The 17314-nt window shown below is 35.7% G+C and overlaps 1 protein-coding gene across 2 annotated transcripts in view; it reads left to right on the forward strand.

Annotated features, from left to right (window-relative positions):
- Window positions 1-16851, forward strand: part of LOC136824066 (protein kinase C iota type-like) — a 38643-nt gene extending 21792 nt beyond the window's left edge. For both annotated transcript variants that reach the window (XM_067080224.1, XM_067080225.1), the window contains 5 exons: window positions 1228-1353; window positions 1904-1983; window positions 13821-13910; window positions 14284-14402; window positions 15840-16851. In XM_067080224.1, coding sequence (XP_066936325.1) covers window positions 1228-1353; window positions 1904-1983; window positions 13821-13910; window positions 14284-14402; window positions 15840-15927 — 503 coding nt within the window. In that variant the 3' untranslated portion in view covers window positions 15928-16851. The remainder of the gene's footprint in view (window positions 1-1227; window positions 1354-1903; window positions 1984-13820; window positions 13911-14283; window positions 14403-15839) is intronic.
- The last annotated feature ends 463 nt before the right edge of the window (window positions 16852-17314 follow it).

The following is a 17314-nucleotide window of genomic DNA, read 5'->3' on the forward strand; positions in this document are numbered from 1 at the left end:
GCACAGGAATTTAAAACAGTTAAAATGCATCATAAACATCATGTCTGTAGCACAGGAATTTAAAACAGTTAAAATGCATCATAACAGAATGTCTGTAGCACATTAAAACAAAATGTTAAACAATGTCTGTAGCAATAAACAGTTAAATATCATAATGTCTGTAGCACAGGAATTTAAAATAAATCATAAATAATGCACAGTTAAAACAGTTAAAATGCATCATAAACAAATGCTGTAGCACAGGAATTTAAAACATAAAATGTAACATAATGTCTGTAGCACAGGTTAAAACAGTTAAATGCATCATAAACATAATGTCTGTAGCAAGTTAAAACAAAATGCATAAACAAATGTCTGTAGCAATTTTAAAACAGTTAAAAATCATAAAATAATGTCTGTAGCACAGGAATTTAAAACAGTTTAAATGTATCATAAACATAATCTTGTAGCACAGGAATTTAAAACAGTTAAAATGCATCATAAACATAATGTCTGTAGCACAGGAATTTAAAACAGTTAAAATGCATCATAAACATAATGTCTGTAGCACAGGAATTTTAAAACAGTTAAAATGTATCATAAACATAATGTCTGTAGCACAGGAATTTAAAACAGTTAAAATGCATCATAAACATAATGTCTGTAGCACAGGAATTTAAAACAGTTAAAATGCATCATAAACATAATGTCAAGTTTTGGGGTTGTATTTCGATATTTTACAAATCCTTTATAATACAGTCACATGTCAATGTTCTATACCTTTGACCATAAAAAGCTAAAACAAAGAAAGTGCCCGAAATCAGGCGTAAATTTTAAGGCTTGAATCTCTTGATTTTGAAAGGTTTAAGATTTGAATTCAATAAGCCTGTATCTTGGTCATTCCAAAGATTGGATACCCTACCTGCTTCGCTCGACTTCCCAATTCTTTAGCTTACTTTATTTACCTTGATTAGATTCCTTCCAACATAATAGTTCAGCATTATAAAAAGCATATTCAACCTAACATTAGAAGGAAAATAGAAAACATGATTTTTTATTTATAAGAACAATTTTATAAGAGCACAAGCCTCAGATCTAGGCCCTCGAATAGATAGCTCTTTTGTTTGAAACAATAGAAATTTAAGAACAATCTCAGGCTCAGCCAAAATTTACTGGTTCTTATAAAACAACAAGTGTAGTGTACTAAATCACTCATCCTTTTGTTTAATCGTATTTCTTTTTTTTTAGCGGCCAGTGTTGATTGGTGGGCATTAGGCGTTCTTTTGTACGAGATGTTAGCTGGGCGTTCGCCCTTCGACATTGTTACGGCAACCGATAACCCCGATCAAAACACTGAAGATTATCTCTTTCAAGGTAAAACATTTTTTCGAATTTTAATCGAGTTACTTTCCTTGTTGGGAGAGTGCAGGCTCGAACCCAGTCCCTTAGTTTGTTTTTATTATGATTCTGATGTCACTCACGAAAGTATTTCCCAGAGCGATCGTATCACGCCCATCAGTAAAATAAAAGTGTGGTACAAGTGGCTCTTGGAACTTAGATTGGGGAGAGTAAGATATTTCTTTCGACTTCCTTCCACTTTGAGAGTGTTTAAAGGCATGGGGAAACGAGAAGTTTTTTTCGCGTTGGTGAATGCAACATGTTCCATCCCACCAACTTGAAACGTTTTCTCGTGTCTCCACCCCATTTTTCTTTCTACCAATAAAAGTGAAATCTCACTTTTGTCCCTTTGGGTATTTCCCTCACTTTTTGTCCCATGAAACAAAAAATGAAATCATGGGACACACAATTTGTTTCTTGTGTTGGTGAGATAAAGCATGTTTTTGCACCAACGCGCAAAAACTTCTCGTGTCCCCAAGCCTTAAGAGTTCTAACTTACGATGAAATGATGAACTTTCTTTTTCAGTTATTTTGGAGAAACCAATTCGAATTCCAAGATCACTATCTGTCCGAGCTGCTTCTTGTCTGAAAGGTTTTCTTAACAAGGTGAGGGAATTTTCGTTTTGTTGCTTTTTGAGCCGCAAACCGACTCTGCTGGGGATAATTTAAGGAGCTTCCCTCTCTCTAATAAGAACGCTTCGCCGTCGGATCTGATAAGATTTGTAAAAGTTAGGGGTCAAAATAAAGTGTTTTTCGATGGTGTTTCCCTTTGGGCATACAATATGAGAATGGCGAAAAAAGGAATTTGAGCAAACATTGGGTAAAATCATTACTTATATTAAGCAGTAATTGGACAAAGTCGAAGTAGGGGGAATTTTGTTCGATTTTTTGGAATCGGTCGAATGTTTTGTTAGAAGCACTTGTTATACATTTTTGGAAAGCTAAGGGGTAGGGGAATCGAAATTACAATGTTTCCAATTTTTTTTCGGACACTTTGGTGTGATTTTCGGACAAATATGACGGTCTCAGGCAAAAATCATAGGGTTAAAAATTAATGAAAATTTTAGCTCGAGAAAACGGAGACCTGTTGTATATTTTTGGAAAGCTCTCAAAAATTTAAGATTAGAGATATATTGCAAGTATAGGTGATTTCTGTACCTAACTCGAGATATTAACCCTTGAAAACCGTGTTTTTCAGCCAGAAACAGCTATTTTGTCCAGTTTTTGCGCTTTTTGAAGCTCAATATCTTGAGTTAGGTACTGAAATCACCTATACTTGCAATATATCTCTAATCTTAATTTTTGGAGAGCTTTCCAAAAATATACAACAGGTCTCCGTTTTCTCGAGCTAAAATTTTCATTAATTTTTAACCCTATGATTTTTGCCTGAGACCGTCATATTTGTCCAAAAATCACACCAAAGTGTCCGAAAAAAATTGGAAACATTGTAATTTCGATTCCCCTACCCCTTAGCTTTCCAAAAATGTATAACAAGTGCTTTGATCAAAACATTCGAGCGATTTTACAAAATGCCCTCTACTATTAGGCGTGCGAGAAAAGATATTGGACGAGGCTTCGCCGAAATGTAAATCATTGGATAGAATCAGGATAAATTAGTATAAACATGTAATGAAATTGCGGTAAAAACAAAACACGAGATTTTTATTCTTCAACACGATGGAAATACAAAGAGGTATAAGTATGAAATTGAACACTCGTCAGTCCAACATAAGATTCTCTTGGTGCAGGTGCAAAACCATGGAAAGGAATTCCATGTTGCTTACAAATTGCCATACATTCATAAATGAGATTTTTTCCTAAATCTTTATTTCGATGATTTGGTAAAACCATCAAAGCATTACAGCTTCCCACATCATCTACGAAAACCCATCCGCAAAGTTCCCCAGTGTTCTTGTCAAAAGCTGCACAATTCAACTCCAACTGGATAGATAATTCGAAAACACTTCTCATTCGGTTACCATCGTAGTAGTGCAGTATATTATTGTATAATTCGGAAAACGTCAATGCACGAAAATCGTACTCTTTTTTCAAACTTGAAATCCCTAATTCCTCTATAGTATAGTTTGGGATGCTAAATAAATGTTTCTCTGCCCTTTGTAATGTAAATTCGTCGATTAGCGGTTCTAAGCTCAGCGCCAAAGCCTGATCACTCATTTTTTCATTGGAGCACCAAATCAAAAACTTATACCGGCTTCTTCTCGGCGTGTTGAACAATGGTTCGTTATTCTCCAGCTCTGTTAAGCAATCTCTACAACTCGGCATTTTTAATACAATAATTTTCATCTCGCTGTTCGTGGCAACATCCAAGGAAAAGTTTGCGAAAATTTGGACTCTATCTTTCATACATGGGTGTCTCAAAGCACCAAGAAAGGGCATCAAGGAAGGCTCTGTTGAAATCTTTTCTTCCATAAATTTGATGATTTGATGATTTTTGTGGCTAATCTCACTGATTTCCATAATTGACTGAATATTTTGCGCTTCAATTTTGGATGCAACACTCACAATAATCTTTATGTAAACAACACAATGGATGCCAAATTGATCTCATAGTTCTTTCATGTACACAGTACTACAACGAGAAAAAGACTGACTCAAAAACTTCTCATTAAGGATTTGTTTCATTAAGTTACAACTGTTATGAAAATAGATATTTTCGCCTGCTGCATATAAATGACATCAATGGCGAAAAGGTCTATTGAGTTTGATATTACTTTTAATGAATTTTAACACGCTATAACTAATTATCGATAATCGAACATTTAGTGGTTTCTAGGCAATTAAATCTACTTTTCAAGGTGCACGCTTTTTTTATAAGAATTATATAAAACGAAGTGGGCCTCGACATTCTTAATTTTTTCAATTTGGAATATTTTCTTTTGTTTTGTTGTTTTTTTTGTTGTTGTTTTGTTGTGAGCCACCAACTGGCTTTTCTGAGGATGTTTTAAGAGGCTCCCCTCTCTAATAAGAGTGATTCGAAAGGGCTGTAAAAGTTAGGGGTCAAAATAAAGTGTTTTTTCGATGGTGTTGCCCATTGGGCATTTTTCTCGAAAAAAGGAATTTGAGCAAACATTGGGTAAAATCGTTACTTATCATGAGAAAGTTTTGGGAAAAAACTTACCACTTTTACAATCTTTCACACTTTTACAACTTTCCTAACCAAAAATTTGTAATTGTTTGTAAAAATGGGGGATTTTCCATGGTTGCAACATGGTAGCACGAAATAGAAAATATTTCCATAATTTTTTTCAAGTAAAGGTGACCTTGGAAAATCGTAATTTATGGTCGCTATAATTTATTCTTTCATGAAATCGAAAGTGGAAGTTCTTTATTCAATTGCTATTTGAGGATGATACGCATAATTTTCGGCCGAGTCTGGAATAATTATGACATCATAGATCCCATTTTCCCACCAAATTACCAAAACTTTGCAAATCCAAATGATTACTGTTGTTTAATTTTTTTTTTTTTTAATTTATAGAAGTGTATTTCTCAGGTCTATTGACCTCTATGAAACAATCTTACATCTTTACAATTTATAGATCTTATCTTTCCATTCGTTTGTCAATTCTAGTTTGAATTTCCCTACGGACGGTGCATTTACAACATTGGTTGCCAAACTGTTCCAAGTATCAATGCTCCTATAGTAAAGTGAATTCGTTTGGTATCCTCTAATGCCGTCTTCAGCGAAATTCCTCTTTAATTCGAGATTGTGCTTACGTTGAGGTCGATTTCGAAGAACGAGTTTCTGACATAGGGAAGATTTATCATAGACATTAAGATGTTTATATACTTCCACCATGTCCCCGATTTAACGCCGGATCTTGAGGCTGGGTAGGTTCATGACTTGTAAACGTTCTTCATATGAATGGTTTCTATAACCACCGACAAGTCTTGTGGCCCTACGTTGGACACTTTCAATTGCATCAGAGTGTTTGATCAGTCGTGGAGACCAAACAGCTTGCGCGTACTCAAGGTGAGGTCTCACAAATGCAATGAAAAGTGTGCGGAGCATCTCGGGAGAAAGGAAGTCGAAGCTTCTGTTAATCAATCCAACGATCGAGTTAGCCTTCTTGATCTTGGTGTAGATGTGTTCTTCGAAATTCAATTCACTATCAATAATCACTCCAAGATCCTTCTCTTGATCAACATGTTCTAGGACAGAGCCAGCGATCTCGTAAGGATGTGCATGTTGAATGTTCCAGAATTTCCCTAGTGTCAACACGTGGCACTTGTCAGGATGGAATTTCAACAACCAGTCACCAGACCACTTTTCCATTGCCTCGATATCGTGCTGAAGTCTAATTGCATCTTCAGCGTTATTTATTTCTTCAACAAGCTTTGTGTCATCGGCAAAGAGAAACATTTCTGAGTTGGTAACTTCAGCTAGATCATTGATGTAAATAACGAAAAGGAGTGGACCTAAGACACTTCCTTGTGGTACACCACTTTGCACCTGGCATTTCTTAGATAACTTTCCATTGACCTTCACATATTGGTAACGATCGGACAAAAATGCTTTCATCCAACCAAGTACCCTTCCTCTGATACCATACGCTTCGAGTTTTCTTAGTAATCTGCGATGTGGAACGGTGTCAAATGCCTTTGCGAAGTCGAAATAGATTACGTCAACAACCTTATCATTGGATATCGAGTCTGCACATTTGTCTAAGTAGTGAAGTAGTTGTGTCACTGTCGATCGCTTACCCATGAACCCATGTTGTTTGGTTGATAGCAATTTCTCATTCGTGAGGTGTTCCATTATTTGTTTCTTTAGGATTCTTTCCATTACTCTACACGCAACTGATGTTAAACTAACGGGCCTGTAATTTTCTGCAAGGTTCTTTTTTCCTTTCTTGTAGATCGGGGACACATGTGCAGTCTTCCAATCATCAGGTAGTTTACTTTCTACGAAGGACTTGGCCATGATAGTATGTAAAGGACCGGCTATGTAAAAGGCCAGCTTTTTCAGCATGACTGGGTGAATCTCATCAGGTCCTAGCGATTTATTAGGATTCAAATCTTTCAGTTCCTTTTTGATCATGTCGATTGTTAGATCGAATGCTACATCTGTATCTGTTCGTGATGGAAACTCAGGTAGGTTCATTCGTAAAAACACTGCAAAACTGATCCTGTAGGATGTCAGCTTTATCCTCATCAGTAAAACGAAGTGATGATTTATCATTTGGATCAAGGAGAAGAGGGGAAATTCCCGTTTTGGTCTTCATTGAGTTCCGGATATGCTTCCAAAACTTCTTAGGGCTTCTTTTTGCTTGACCACAAATTCGTTCTTCTAGTCTTCTTCTTTCTCGTCTGATCTTTCCTGTAACCTTGTTTCTCGCAGTAGCGTAAATAGCTCTATTTCTCTGTTCCGAAGTTGTACCTATTGATCTTATCCATTTGCGATGAAGGCGACGTTTTTCTTTTAAGCTTTGTTGAATATCTTGATCGATTGCAAAACTTCCCTTTTTTCCGTAGGCATGTTTCCCCTTCGTACGAGGAACGTACCGATTCCTAAGCTCGAATAATTTATCTCGCAACATCTTCCAGCAATCATTTACGTTTGCATTTCCTGCTTTTTGATGGAAACCTGTAACCCAGTCAGAGTTCTCAAGATGTCCTTTCATTGCTTCAAAATCTGCCTTATTGTAGTTATAGTTTTCAATAATGCATTCTGTTTCAAGGTAACATTCGAACGTAAATGATAGAACACTGTGATCACTTTTATGAAGTGGTGAAAGATAGGTTATGTTGCTAACCTGGCTTTCTTCATTTGTCAGAATCAGGTCAATAAGTGATGGCGTATCGGTACCTCTAGCTCTTGTTGGTTCATCGACGTGTTGGTAAAAGAAGGAGTCTCTTAAAGCTTCGAGAAATTGTTCGTCTTCCTTCGTGTCATCGTGAGGAGTTGACCAGTTTTCCCAATTGATATCTTTATAGTTGAAGTCTCCGACGATACACTTATGACTGTATTTCTTATTCATTGCTATTTCCTTCAGAAGAAGATTAAGTGCTGTATTGTTTTTTGCTGATGTTGGCGTGTTGGTTGGACTTCGATACATACATCCAAAAAGCAAAGAATCCGCTCCTTTGAGTTTGATTTCCAGCAAGCATACCTCCTGAAATTCACTATTGGGTGTCACTTCGACTACATTTTTGATCGATTTATGTGTCAAAACGATGATTCCACGTCCAACATTATTTAAGGCATTTGTTTCGTAGGGTTCGGAGTAGCCTTCAATGTGGTAGTCTTGTATGAGACGTTCTTTTTTCGAATGTTTCGGTTTTACTTCACAAATTGCAATGATATCGGGTTGTTCTTTTGAAATCACTTCATTTAGTTCTTTTCTCTTTATTTTAGTTAGTTGGTCTGCATTAGTATATAGTATGTTAAGGTTTTTTCGTTTGTTAGTTTGTTCGTCTTTCTTCTTTGTTACGTCTTTTTTTTGTGTTTGGTTTATTGCCGATCTTTGGCGTTTATCTTCTTTACACCGAATCCGTTTTTTGCAAAACCCCGCACTCTCCAGACTCCATCTTTTTCGGTTTGATTTCGTGCCTTAGCATCTTCTGCCGCCTCTTTGTACTTTTTTCTTTGAGCTGGAATTAGATCTTCGCAAATGCTCATCCCCTTATAGGCATCAATTCCTTTTAGCGCTGGGAGATTTCCAAAAACATTCATTTTCTCTTCCTCACTGTTCAGAGTAACAATGAGGGGACGCTTTTTCCCGTCTACTGATTTGCCAATTCTTGAGATATACTTGATGTTAATTTTGACGTGGAGCTTTTCGATGAGTGTTTTCACCCATGCTTCATCTTTTTTGGTAGCATCCTCTGTCGTTGGATCCTCAACACCATGGATGATGATGTTCTTTGATCTTCTGATCTTATCCCTTTCTTCTACTGCCTCCTCCTCGTGGACCTCTTTAACGGCGGTCTTGATATTGTCATTAGGCACTTGGACCAACGATGTAAAAATAATAGATAACCAACTACCTCTAGAAGGCACTTCTCCCAAGAGAACAACCATTGTTTTCCTATTGAAATGAGCACTCCTTTAAATAGCTCTGTGTGCAGTGCGTGTTATGCTTTTAGCTAGATTTTGACACACTTTTTGACATCCACTGAATTGATAGAAAATTTGAATTGTTATTTACTACAAATTTTGGAATTTTTTTCAAAAGATAAAGGTACCAATCTTTAGACAAATTGACTACGGATCGGCCTGATACCACTTAATCTTCATCTGGATAAATAAACGCTCATAAAATGATGTTATCTGAAAAATATATGTGTGATTTGAAGTGCGATATCTCACGAATGAAAAGTGCATGAAGGTTGCCTGATACAAAATAAACAGATGAATGTTTATAGAACAATAATATCTAATTAAAAAATTCCTTCTGTGAGGCTGCCTATAGGAAAATACACTTTTTCTAACCCAAATTTTGGAAAAATATACATCACGTGATCGATTCTGTCCAATAGAAGGTTGCAAATGAAGCAAGTTTTTATTTAATTGCACTTTTTACGATGCAAAATGTCATTAATATTTTTACAACCATAACACGGATGTTTTTTGAGAATCAAGGCAAGTTGGTTATCTATTATTTTTACATCGTTGCTTGGTCATTGGCAGAAGTGGCTGTAGCATACGATTTTTTACATTCCTCTTTCAATGATGTTAAGATTTCCGTTCGGAAGGTTTCTAGTTTCTTTTCCAGTTTACTCTCTACATATTCGACAGTATGAAACGCCGGGTCATTAGACAATTTCTTCTCTAGATTAGTGAGCTCTTTTTTTTGAGATTCAATAATCTCGAGAAGGTGTTGTTCATTAGACTTCAATTTCTTAATTGTCTTTTCGTTTTCTTTAATCGTCTCATTTAATTTTGCAAGCTCGGCGGCCGTTCGCAGGGATGGTGAGGTCCAGGTTGAGGGGAGAGGACCAAAAGATCTTTATTTACTTTCACACAATTTTGACACACGTATTTGCATGCGTTCGCAGTTCTTCTCCCGTCTTTACAGACTGCAATCATGTAGGGTGGTAGCCTTGTACAAATGTAGTGCACTAGTCGATTACACTTCGAGCAGGTTAAACTTTCTTCGTTTTGGTCGTCAGCACAGGATGAAGGACTGCAAAGCAGATTTGGAGTATTTCTATTCCTCGTGGACGTCATGATGGATGGTTATGGTGATGTTTAAGTTGAATTGGTTGATGTTTTTGATGAATTTGAGTGGGTCTAGTAGCGATTTTTCATGATTTTTCAGAAAAACTCAGATTTTGTTGAATTTGACTGTCGCTATCAGATGTGACCTTGTTGGTTAGGAAAGTTTTGAAAAGTCCTATTTTCACATCTTCACAACTTTCAAGGAACCTCTTTTGAGGGGGGAAAAATAGTAAGATATTTCACAACTTTTATGGCTTTTACAACTTTTTTAGACCAAACCTTTGAGTTTTTGATGGGAAAAGTGGGAGAATTAGCAAATTTATGTACCAAAACTTTCTCCTGTATATTAAGCAGTTATTGGACAAAGTCGAACCCAATATGCAAAACTATTAGGCGTGCGAGAAAAGATATTGGACGAGGCTTCGCCGAAATGTAAATCATTGGATAGAATCAGGATAAATTAGTATAAAACATATAATGAAATAGCTGGGAGACCCGTCTACTCTGTTCGTGTGGTTTCGAAGTATAGCATTTAGTTAAAACGAATAATAATGTAGAAATCTTGATAGAAATAACAGTAGCCGGGTATTTTTGTAGATGCCAAATCTGTCCGCAGAATTCTATTGGTTGTTAAACAATTGTTGAAACCACGTGATATTATTGTTTTGATTGGAAGTGCGCGAATCTGATTGGCTAACCTTATCAACGGCTTTTTTGGCACGAAATTCAAACCAAGTGTAAACAAATTCAAACTAGGTCATAACATAGAGGTATAAAGAAAACAGGAGTTGAATGTGTCGGTAATTGGTCGTTAAAGTCTTTTGATTTCTTTTATAAAATGTATCAAAAGAAATTCTAAGCTCGCCCGATGAAATAAGACTTTTTAGTAGAACTCAAGTTTGCTCTGAACATTCTAATAATCAGTATTGAAGATTCTAGCCTTTTAATATACGAAAATTAGATAAAACTTCGTCCACGAAACAAATTTATGTTCCATTTCGCTATCCGTTCAATTTTGTTTTGAAAAGATATTTTCTCAAGCCAGAAAATGAAAAGTTCTTTATAAGCACACACGATTTCAGACTCAATTTGTAGACATAAAGTCGCTGGAGAATTTTGGAGGAAAGTATCAAGCAATAGAGTTCACCTGAAAGAAAACATTGATCGAAAAATCTTATCATTTGATGAAGGATTGCCAAGTTTACAGGCCTTTTTTTAGTCCAAATATTTTCTTACACTGATGTCAGAAACAATGAATCTCGTCTCATCTAATTTCTAAAGCTTAAATGAGCCAATAAGATTTAACCTATGGATAAAAGAGCTCATTAAAAATGCACGATATATGAGATTATGAGCATGCATACATCGTAACTTTTTTAATCGTAGGGCGAGCTTGGTTACAATAGCATACTTCTCCTGTCTTTCTTTATACCTCCATGGTCATAAATACCATACTCTCAATGAGTAGCTTCTGATGGGATTTTTGCTTATGTGTTGTAAGTTTGAATAGTGGATTTTTAACATACGAGTTGCGAGTTGGTCCTACGAGTTGCGAGTTGCTATCAAATATGCGAGTTGCGAGTTACGAGTTGCTATTTCAACCAAATAAAAGTGCGAGTTGCGAGTTGAAAATTTCACGTTAAGACATCAAAATCGCGAGTTGCAGATTAAAATCGCGAGTTGCAAATTTAAATCGCGAGTTGAAAAATCAAAAGTGCGAGTTGCAAATTAAAATCGCGAGTTGAAAAATCAAAAGTGCGAGTTGCAAATTAAAATCGCGAGTTGAAAAATTAAAAATGCGAGTTGCAAATTAAAATCGCGAGTTGAAAAATTAAAAATGCGAGTTGCAAATTAAAATCGCGAGTTGCAAATTAAAAATGCGAGTTGCAAATTAAAATCGCGAGTTGCAAATTAAAATCGCGAGTTGAAAAATCAAAAGTGAATAGAATAGTGAATAGAGAGTGTGGATCTCCAGACTAATAATGAAATTGCGTTAATTACAGAACACGGATTTTTATTCTTCAATACGATAGCAATACAAAGAGGTATAAGTATGAACTTGAAAGTTGGTCATTCCAACGAACGATCCTCTTGGTGAAGGTGCAAAGCCATGGAAAGGAATTCCATGTTGCTTACAAATTGCCATGCATTCACAAATGAGATTTTTTCCTAAATTTTTATTTCGATGATTTGGTAAAACCATCAAAGCATTACAGCTTCCCACATCGTCTACGAAAACCCATCCGCAAAGTTCTCCAGTGTTCTTGTCAAAAGCTCCACAATTCAACTCCAACTGGATCGATAATTCGAAAACATTTCTCATCCGGTTACCATCGTAGTACTGAAGTATATTATCGTGTAAATCGGAAATCGTCAACGCCTGAAAGTCGTACTCTTTCTTCAAGCTTGAAATCCTTAATTCCTCGATAGTATTGTTTGGGATGCTAAATAAATGCTTCTTTGCACTTTGTAATGAAAATTGGTCGATTAGCGGTTCTAAGCTCAGCGCCAAAGCCTGATCACTCATTTTATCTTCGGAGCACCAAATCAAAAACTTATACCGGCTTCTTCTCGGCGTGTTGAACAATGGTTCGTTATTCTCCAGCTCTGTTAAGCAATCTCTACAACTCGGCATTTTTAATACAATAATTTTCATCTCGCTGTTCGTGGCAACATCCAAGGAAAAGTTTGCGAAAATTCGGACTCGATCTTTCATGCATGGGTGTCTCAAAGCACCAAGAAAGGGCATCAAGGAAGGCTCTGTTTGAATCTTTTCTTCCATAAATTTGATGATTTGATGATTTTTGTGGCTAATCTCACTGATTTCCATAATTGACTGAATATTTTACGCTTCAATTTTGGATGCAACACTCATCATAATCCTTATAAACAACGCAGTGGATGCCAAATTGATTTATTTTCTAATTCGTACCTCAAACGAAAATAACATATTTTATTTCAACACCAATCGTATATTTTATAAAAACATCCTATAAACTTTTTACAAATAGATAAGTATAACAATGATCTAGTGATAAGATGTAAAGAACACTGTGAAAGTATGCCTAGTTACACATAAACGGTTCAGTAGCTAGTGTGAAGTTTCTAAAAAATTCTCTGTTTTTAAAAAAATTTTGAATTTCCCAAAGGAATTAGTAAGGTTTAAAACGTTCACAGAAGCTGTTCCTTAGAGACAAGTTGTAGTTAAAGATAATTGGAGGTTGAAAACGTAGAATTCCCTTGAGATCTCGTCATAGCCATATTCTCTTGAGTATTGAAATAAATTTTTATCTCATAGTTCTTTCATGAACACAGTACCACAACGAGAAAAAGACTGACTCAAAAACTAGTTTTCATAATAAGTTTTTATAGTAAGTTTTTATAATAAGGATTCGTTTCATTGAGTTACAACTGTTATGAGAATAGGCCTTTTCGCCGTTGATGTCATTTTATATGCAAACAGTCATTTTTCATACAAACCATAGATTGCGGAAACAGACTTGCATAGTTTTGTATATAAATGAGGTCATTTTCAAAAAGGTTTATCTTTTTTATCAATCTATGGTTTGTATGAAAAATGGCTGATTGCATACTTTAAGGGCAGAAACTTTCGCGGGCAGAAACTTTCGCGTTTTTCGCGATTTTGATCCTTTTTCGCGAAAGTTTCTGCCAGGTAAGAAATTAAACCTGAAAAACGTTTTTTTCGCGAAAAATAAACTTTCTTACTCAGTTTTGCACTGTTTGCTAAATTTTTGCGTGTTTTATGAGTTTTTGTTACCAAAAAAGGTAAATTTTATATGAATTCGCGAAAGTTTTATCTGTGAAATTTCGGCTAAAACCATAATTCGCGAAACTTAAATTCGCTAAATTTCACGACTTTTTGACTTCGCGAAACTTTCTGCCTGCGAAACTTTCTGCCCTTGCGAAAAAGCCTCTATTGAGTTTGTTATTACTTTTAATGAATTTTAACACGCTATAACTAATTATCGGTAATTGAACATTTAGGGTTTCTAGGCAATTAAATCTAATTTTTCAAGGTGCACGCTTTTTTTATAAGAATTATATAAAACGAAGCCTCGACATCCTTAATTTTTTCAATTTGTTTCAAAATTTTAAATTTTTTCATATTGACCAATGAATTTTCTCTTATTATTTCTTGTTCTTAGAAAATTTTTGAAATTCTGCAAATTTGAGCCTTTTGATTCTTATGAAAAGAATTCTTGTATTACAATATCTTACATCCTTTTGTTTTCTACAGAATCCATTAGAGCGATTGGGATGTCATCCACAGACAGGCTTCAGCGACATCTGTACGCATTTCTTCTTCAAATCTATCGACTGGGAAGCGGTAAGCAAATGCATGTTTTTTTCAAGAATACAGTGAAACTTCCAATTATTAACGGACACTCTAATAGACGGACAGTATGTAAATAGCGGCGGGCACAACATTATTTCCCCATCTCCAATTAGCGGATATATTTTAAACTTCCCAATTGTGTCAGCTAATTAGTGGTTGCACTGTATTCCAACCTGTAATTGGCAATGTATACTTCTCTGCTTATGTTCTTGCTAACCATATTTTAGAATTTACTGGTCTGATAAAATGATAAATTGAAAAGTTTTGTGTATGACGAAAATTTGGAGCTCTCTGCGTACCTGAGGTTGATATGATTTTCCAAACGGGCACTGATTTCTATGTTTTCTTATTTTCCATTTGACAGTTGGACAAACGGCAGGTTGCACCTCCTTTCAAACCAAAAGTTGAAGATGAGGATGATATCTTGTCCAACTTTGATCCTCAATTCACGACTGAACCTGTTCATCTCACTCCCGATGATCCGTAAGTTTGTTACATCAATCATTATTAAGACCTCACTATATTAATGGCAAGCGGGTTTTCAGTGTTTTCCTTTTATTACATGAAAGTCTCCACTTTTCTTGAAAATTAAGCGTTCTTAATTTAGGATGTCTTAAAATCTTCAAAGTCGTGAAAACTCCTTCACCGATTCATGATATGCACCATTGCAATGTCTTCTGACATTACATCACGGACCTAGCCGCTGATTGGTTGTGAGTAACGTAAACTCAGTTAATACGTCACTTTCAACCAATCAGATGTTGGGTCCGTGGAAGACATCGCAATGGTGCATATCATGAATATAATTAGGCTCTTTCAGAAAATGTCCGTACGTGGGGATGGAAGATACAGTGTACGGGAAGTAGTGAAAAATCTACCTAATTTGCTCTGTCCGGGTGTAAACTTGCTCGGTTTGAGGGTTATTTTGAATGTCGAGGGGGTCAACTGATGCTTGTCCGGGGGGGGTCAGACCTGCTGTCCAGGGGGTAAATTTCTAAAAATGTTATATCCTCTACCATCCATATTCATTTTCTTTCTGGAAAAGCCCATTCTACAAATTGGAGCAAATTGCCTTCAATTTGTGATCTTCTCATCTTTAGATTACATTATGCAGGAAATGAACTAGTTAGAGCACTTATGTCTTTTTAGGTTTCAAGATTTCGAGTTTCATGGAGATTATTACTTTTATGACGTAGAGAATGTTTATGAAAGGTATTTTATCAGAAAGACAATTTTTAGAATGCCGAATGGCGTTTTGGTTTTAATTAAAGACAGTTTGAGAAACTTTTGATCAATTAGTTTATAATTACGGCCGGGTAGCTCAGTCGGTAGAGCATTCGCCTTACAATCCAAGGGTTGTGGGTTCGATCCCCGGTCACCGCCAACTCAGCGGATGAGTAGCTTAGATTGGGTAATCTGATCTAGGCGGTAAGTTACTGGGAGCTGAGAGTAGGTGTGGCGCTCCACCTCAGCATTCGATCTCCCGGGTCTAGCGCAAATAGAAAAGGGGATAGACTCCCTCACTCCCGGCTCCGCCGACAGCCACCAGATGAATATACTTACTTTACTTTATAATTCACAAAGTCAGATTTGCACGATAATTAGCTTTGATTTCCAACTAGTTTTTCTCTGACCCAGTCTTCAGGTTTGATAGACAAACATTTTTAAATGGGACTGGAACAGAAGTTGTTTTTCAATCTTAATCAGGGAAAAGCATCTTCCCCTAAGTCTCTGCTAAAACGGTCACAGATCACTTAAAGAAAACTAATTCTAGCGAGCAGCAAAAATTTTAGATTTAGAAAGGAACTTACTTTGGCTAGGTAATATGGCATTCCATTCATGGCGATAACTAATTTGGCGAGACAAAATTCAAATTTGAACCAATTTATTAAATATTTCTCTCATATTTTTCTCACGCAGATCATTGTTGGAGACGATTGACCAATCAGAGTTTGACGGCTTCGAATACATCAATCCATTGCTCATGTCATCTGATGATGCTGTTTAAAAAACGTCAAATTTGAAGCAAGGAAGTTTTAGTTGAAGAGATTCTGTTCAAAAATCTAAAAAATTACTTATGAGTATATATATTTTCAATATTTTTTTAAAATAAAACATTAATGACCTAAAAATATAGCTTTTAGATAAACCTTTTAATAGGTAAATACGAGTCGGACATGCTCGAAAACTGAAATATTTATTCACTTAAAACCTCGCACTAATTAAATTTTATCTTGTCACCTTCACTTCCAACTACAGTTGATGCTCTCTAATTCGATCTTCAAGGGGAATTGGATTTTCATCGAATAAGAGAACTTATCGAATAAGGGAGCGTCGTTTATGAGAGTTTTTTGTTGACGGGGACTTTCAATACTATCGAATAAGGGAGCCTATCGAATAGTAGAACGTCGAATTAGAGAGCATCAACTGTATGTAATATTTTCCCCATTGAAAAAATATTTCGTAAACCCGCTTACTGTATGTGAAAATTGTTATTATGTTTTTATAATTTGGAAGTTTTGCCAAGACCTATTGAACCGAAAGTGCCAAATCCTTCTCTTAGCCATACCAAGAATCTGTTAAACAAATTCAAATTTTTCTAATCTAATTATCACCTGACAATTTCACACACCAATTTTCAATCAATTTATCCATTCACCAATCAATATGAATCACTCAATAATATTAATTTCTTTTATATTTTGTATTTTTCTTTATTTATTCAACACTATACTTTTTACGTTTTTTTGTACGATCAATTAATTTATAAGCACTAGTTGGATAATTCTTATGGTATTGTCATGAGTTGAATATTTCTGTTTTTTATTGAAGATGATAAAATTTGGGATATTGGTTAATTTTTGTATATCGTTGAAAGAAATTATACTTTTAAACGAGTCATGTTATTTAAAAATTACCTATATAATTGCAAGATTTCGTAGTATTAAAGTTTAAAGCTTTATTTATCTATGCAACCGGCACGGCTGCTTATCTGCTTAATCCTCGAAAAAAATCCGGCACGGTTGCTTATCTATTACATCTCCTAAAATTGCAACCGGCACGGCTGCTTGTTCATTAGATCTTGGAAACAAATGAATCCGGCACGGTTACTTATCTATTACATCTCCTAAAATTGCAACCGGCACGGCTGCTTGTTCATTAGACCTTGGAAAAAAATACATCCGGCACGGTCGCTTATCTATTAAACTCCAAAATATACAACCAGCACGGCTGCTTGCTTCAAAAACCGGCACGGCTGCTCGTTCATTAGTCCTTGGAAACAAATAAATCCGGCACAGTTGCTTATCTATTACATCTCCTAAAATGTAACCGGCACGGCTGCTTGTTCATTAGATCTTGGGAACAAATAAATCCGGCACGGTTACTTATCTATT

Source organism: Clytia hemisphaerica, unplaced genomic scaffold (genome assembly GCF_902728285.1).
Source record: "Clytia hemisphaerica strain Z4C2 unplaced genomic scaffold, Clytia hemisphaerica genome assembly, whole genome shotgun sequence".
NCBI lineage: Eukaryota > Metazoa > Cnidaria > Hydrozoa > Leptothecata > Clytiidae > Clytia > Clytia hemisphaerica.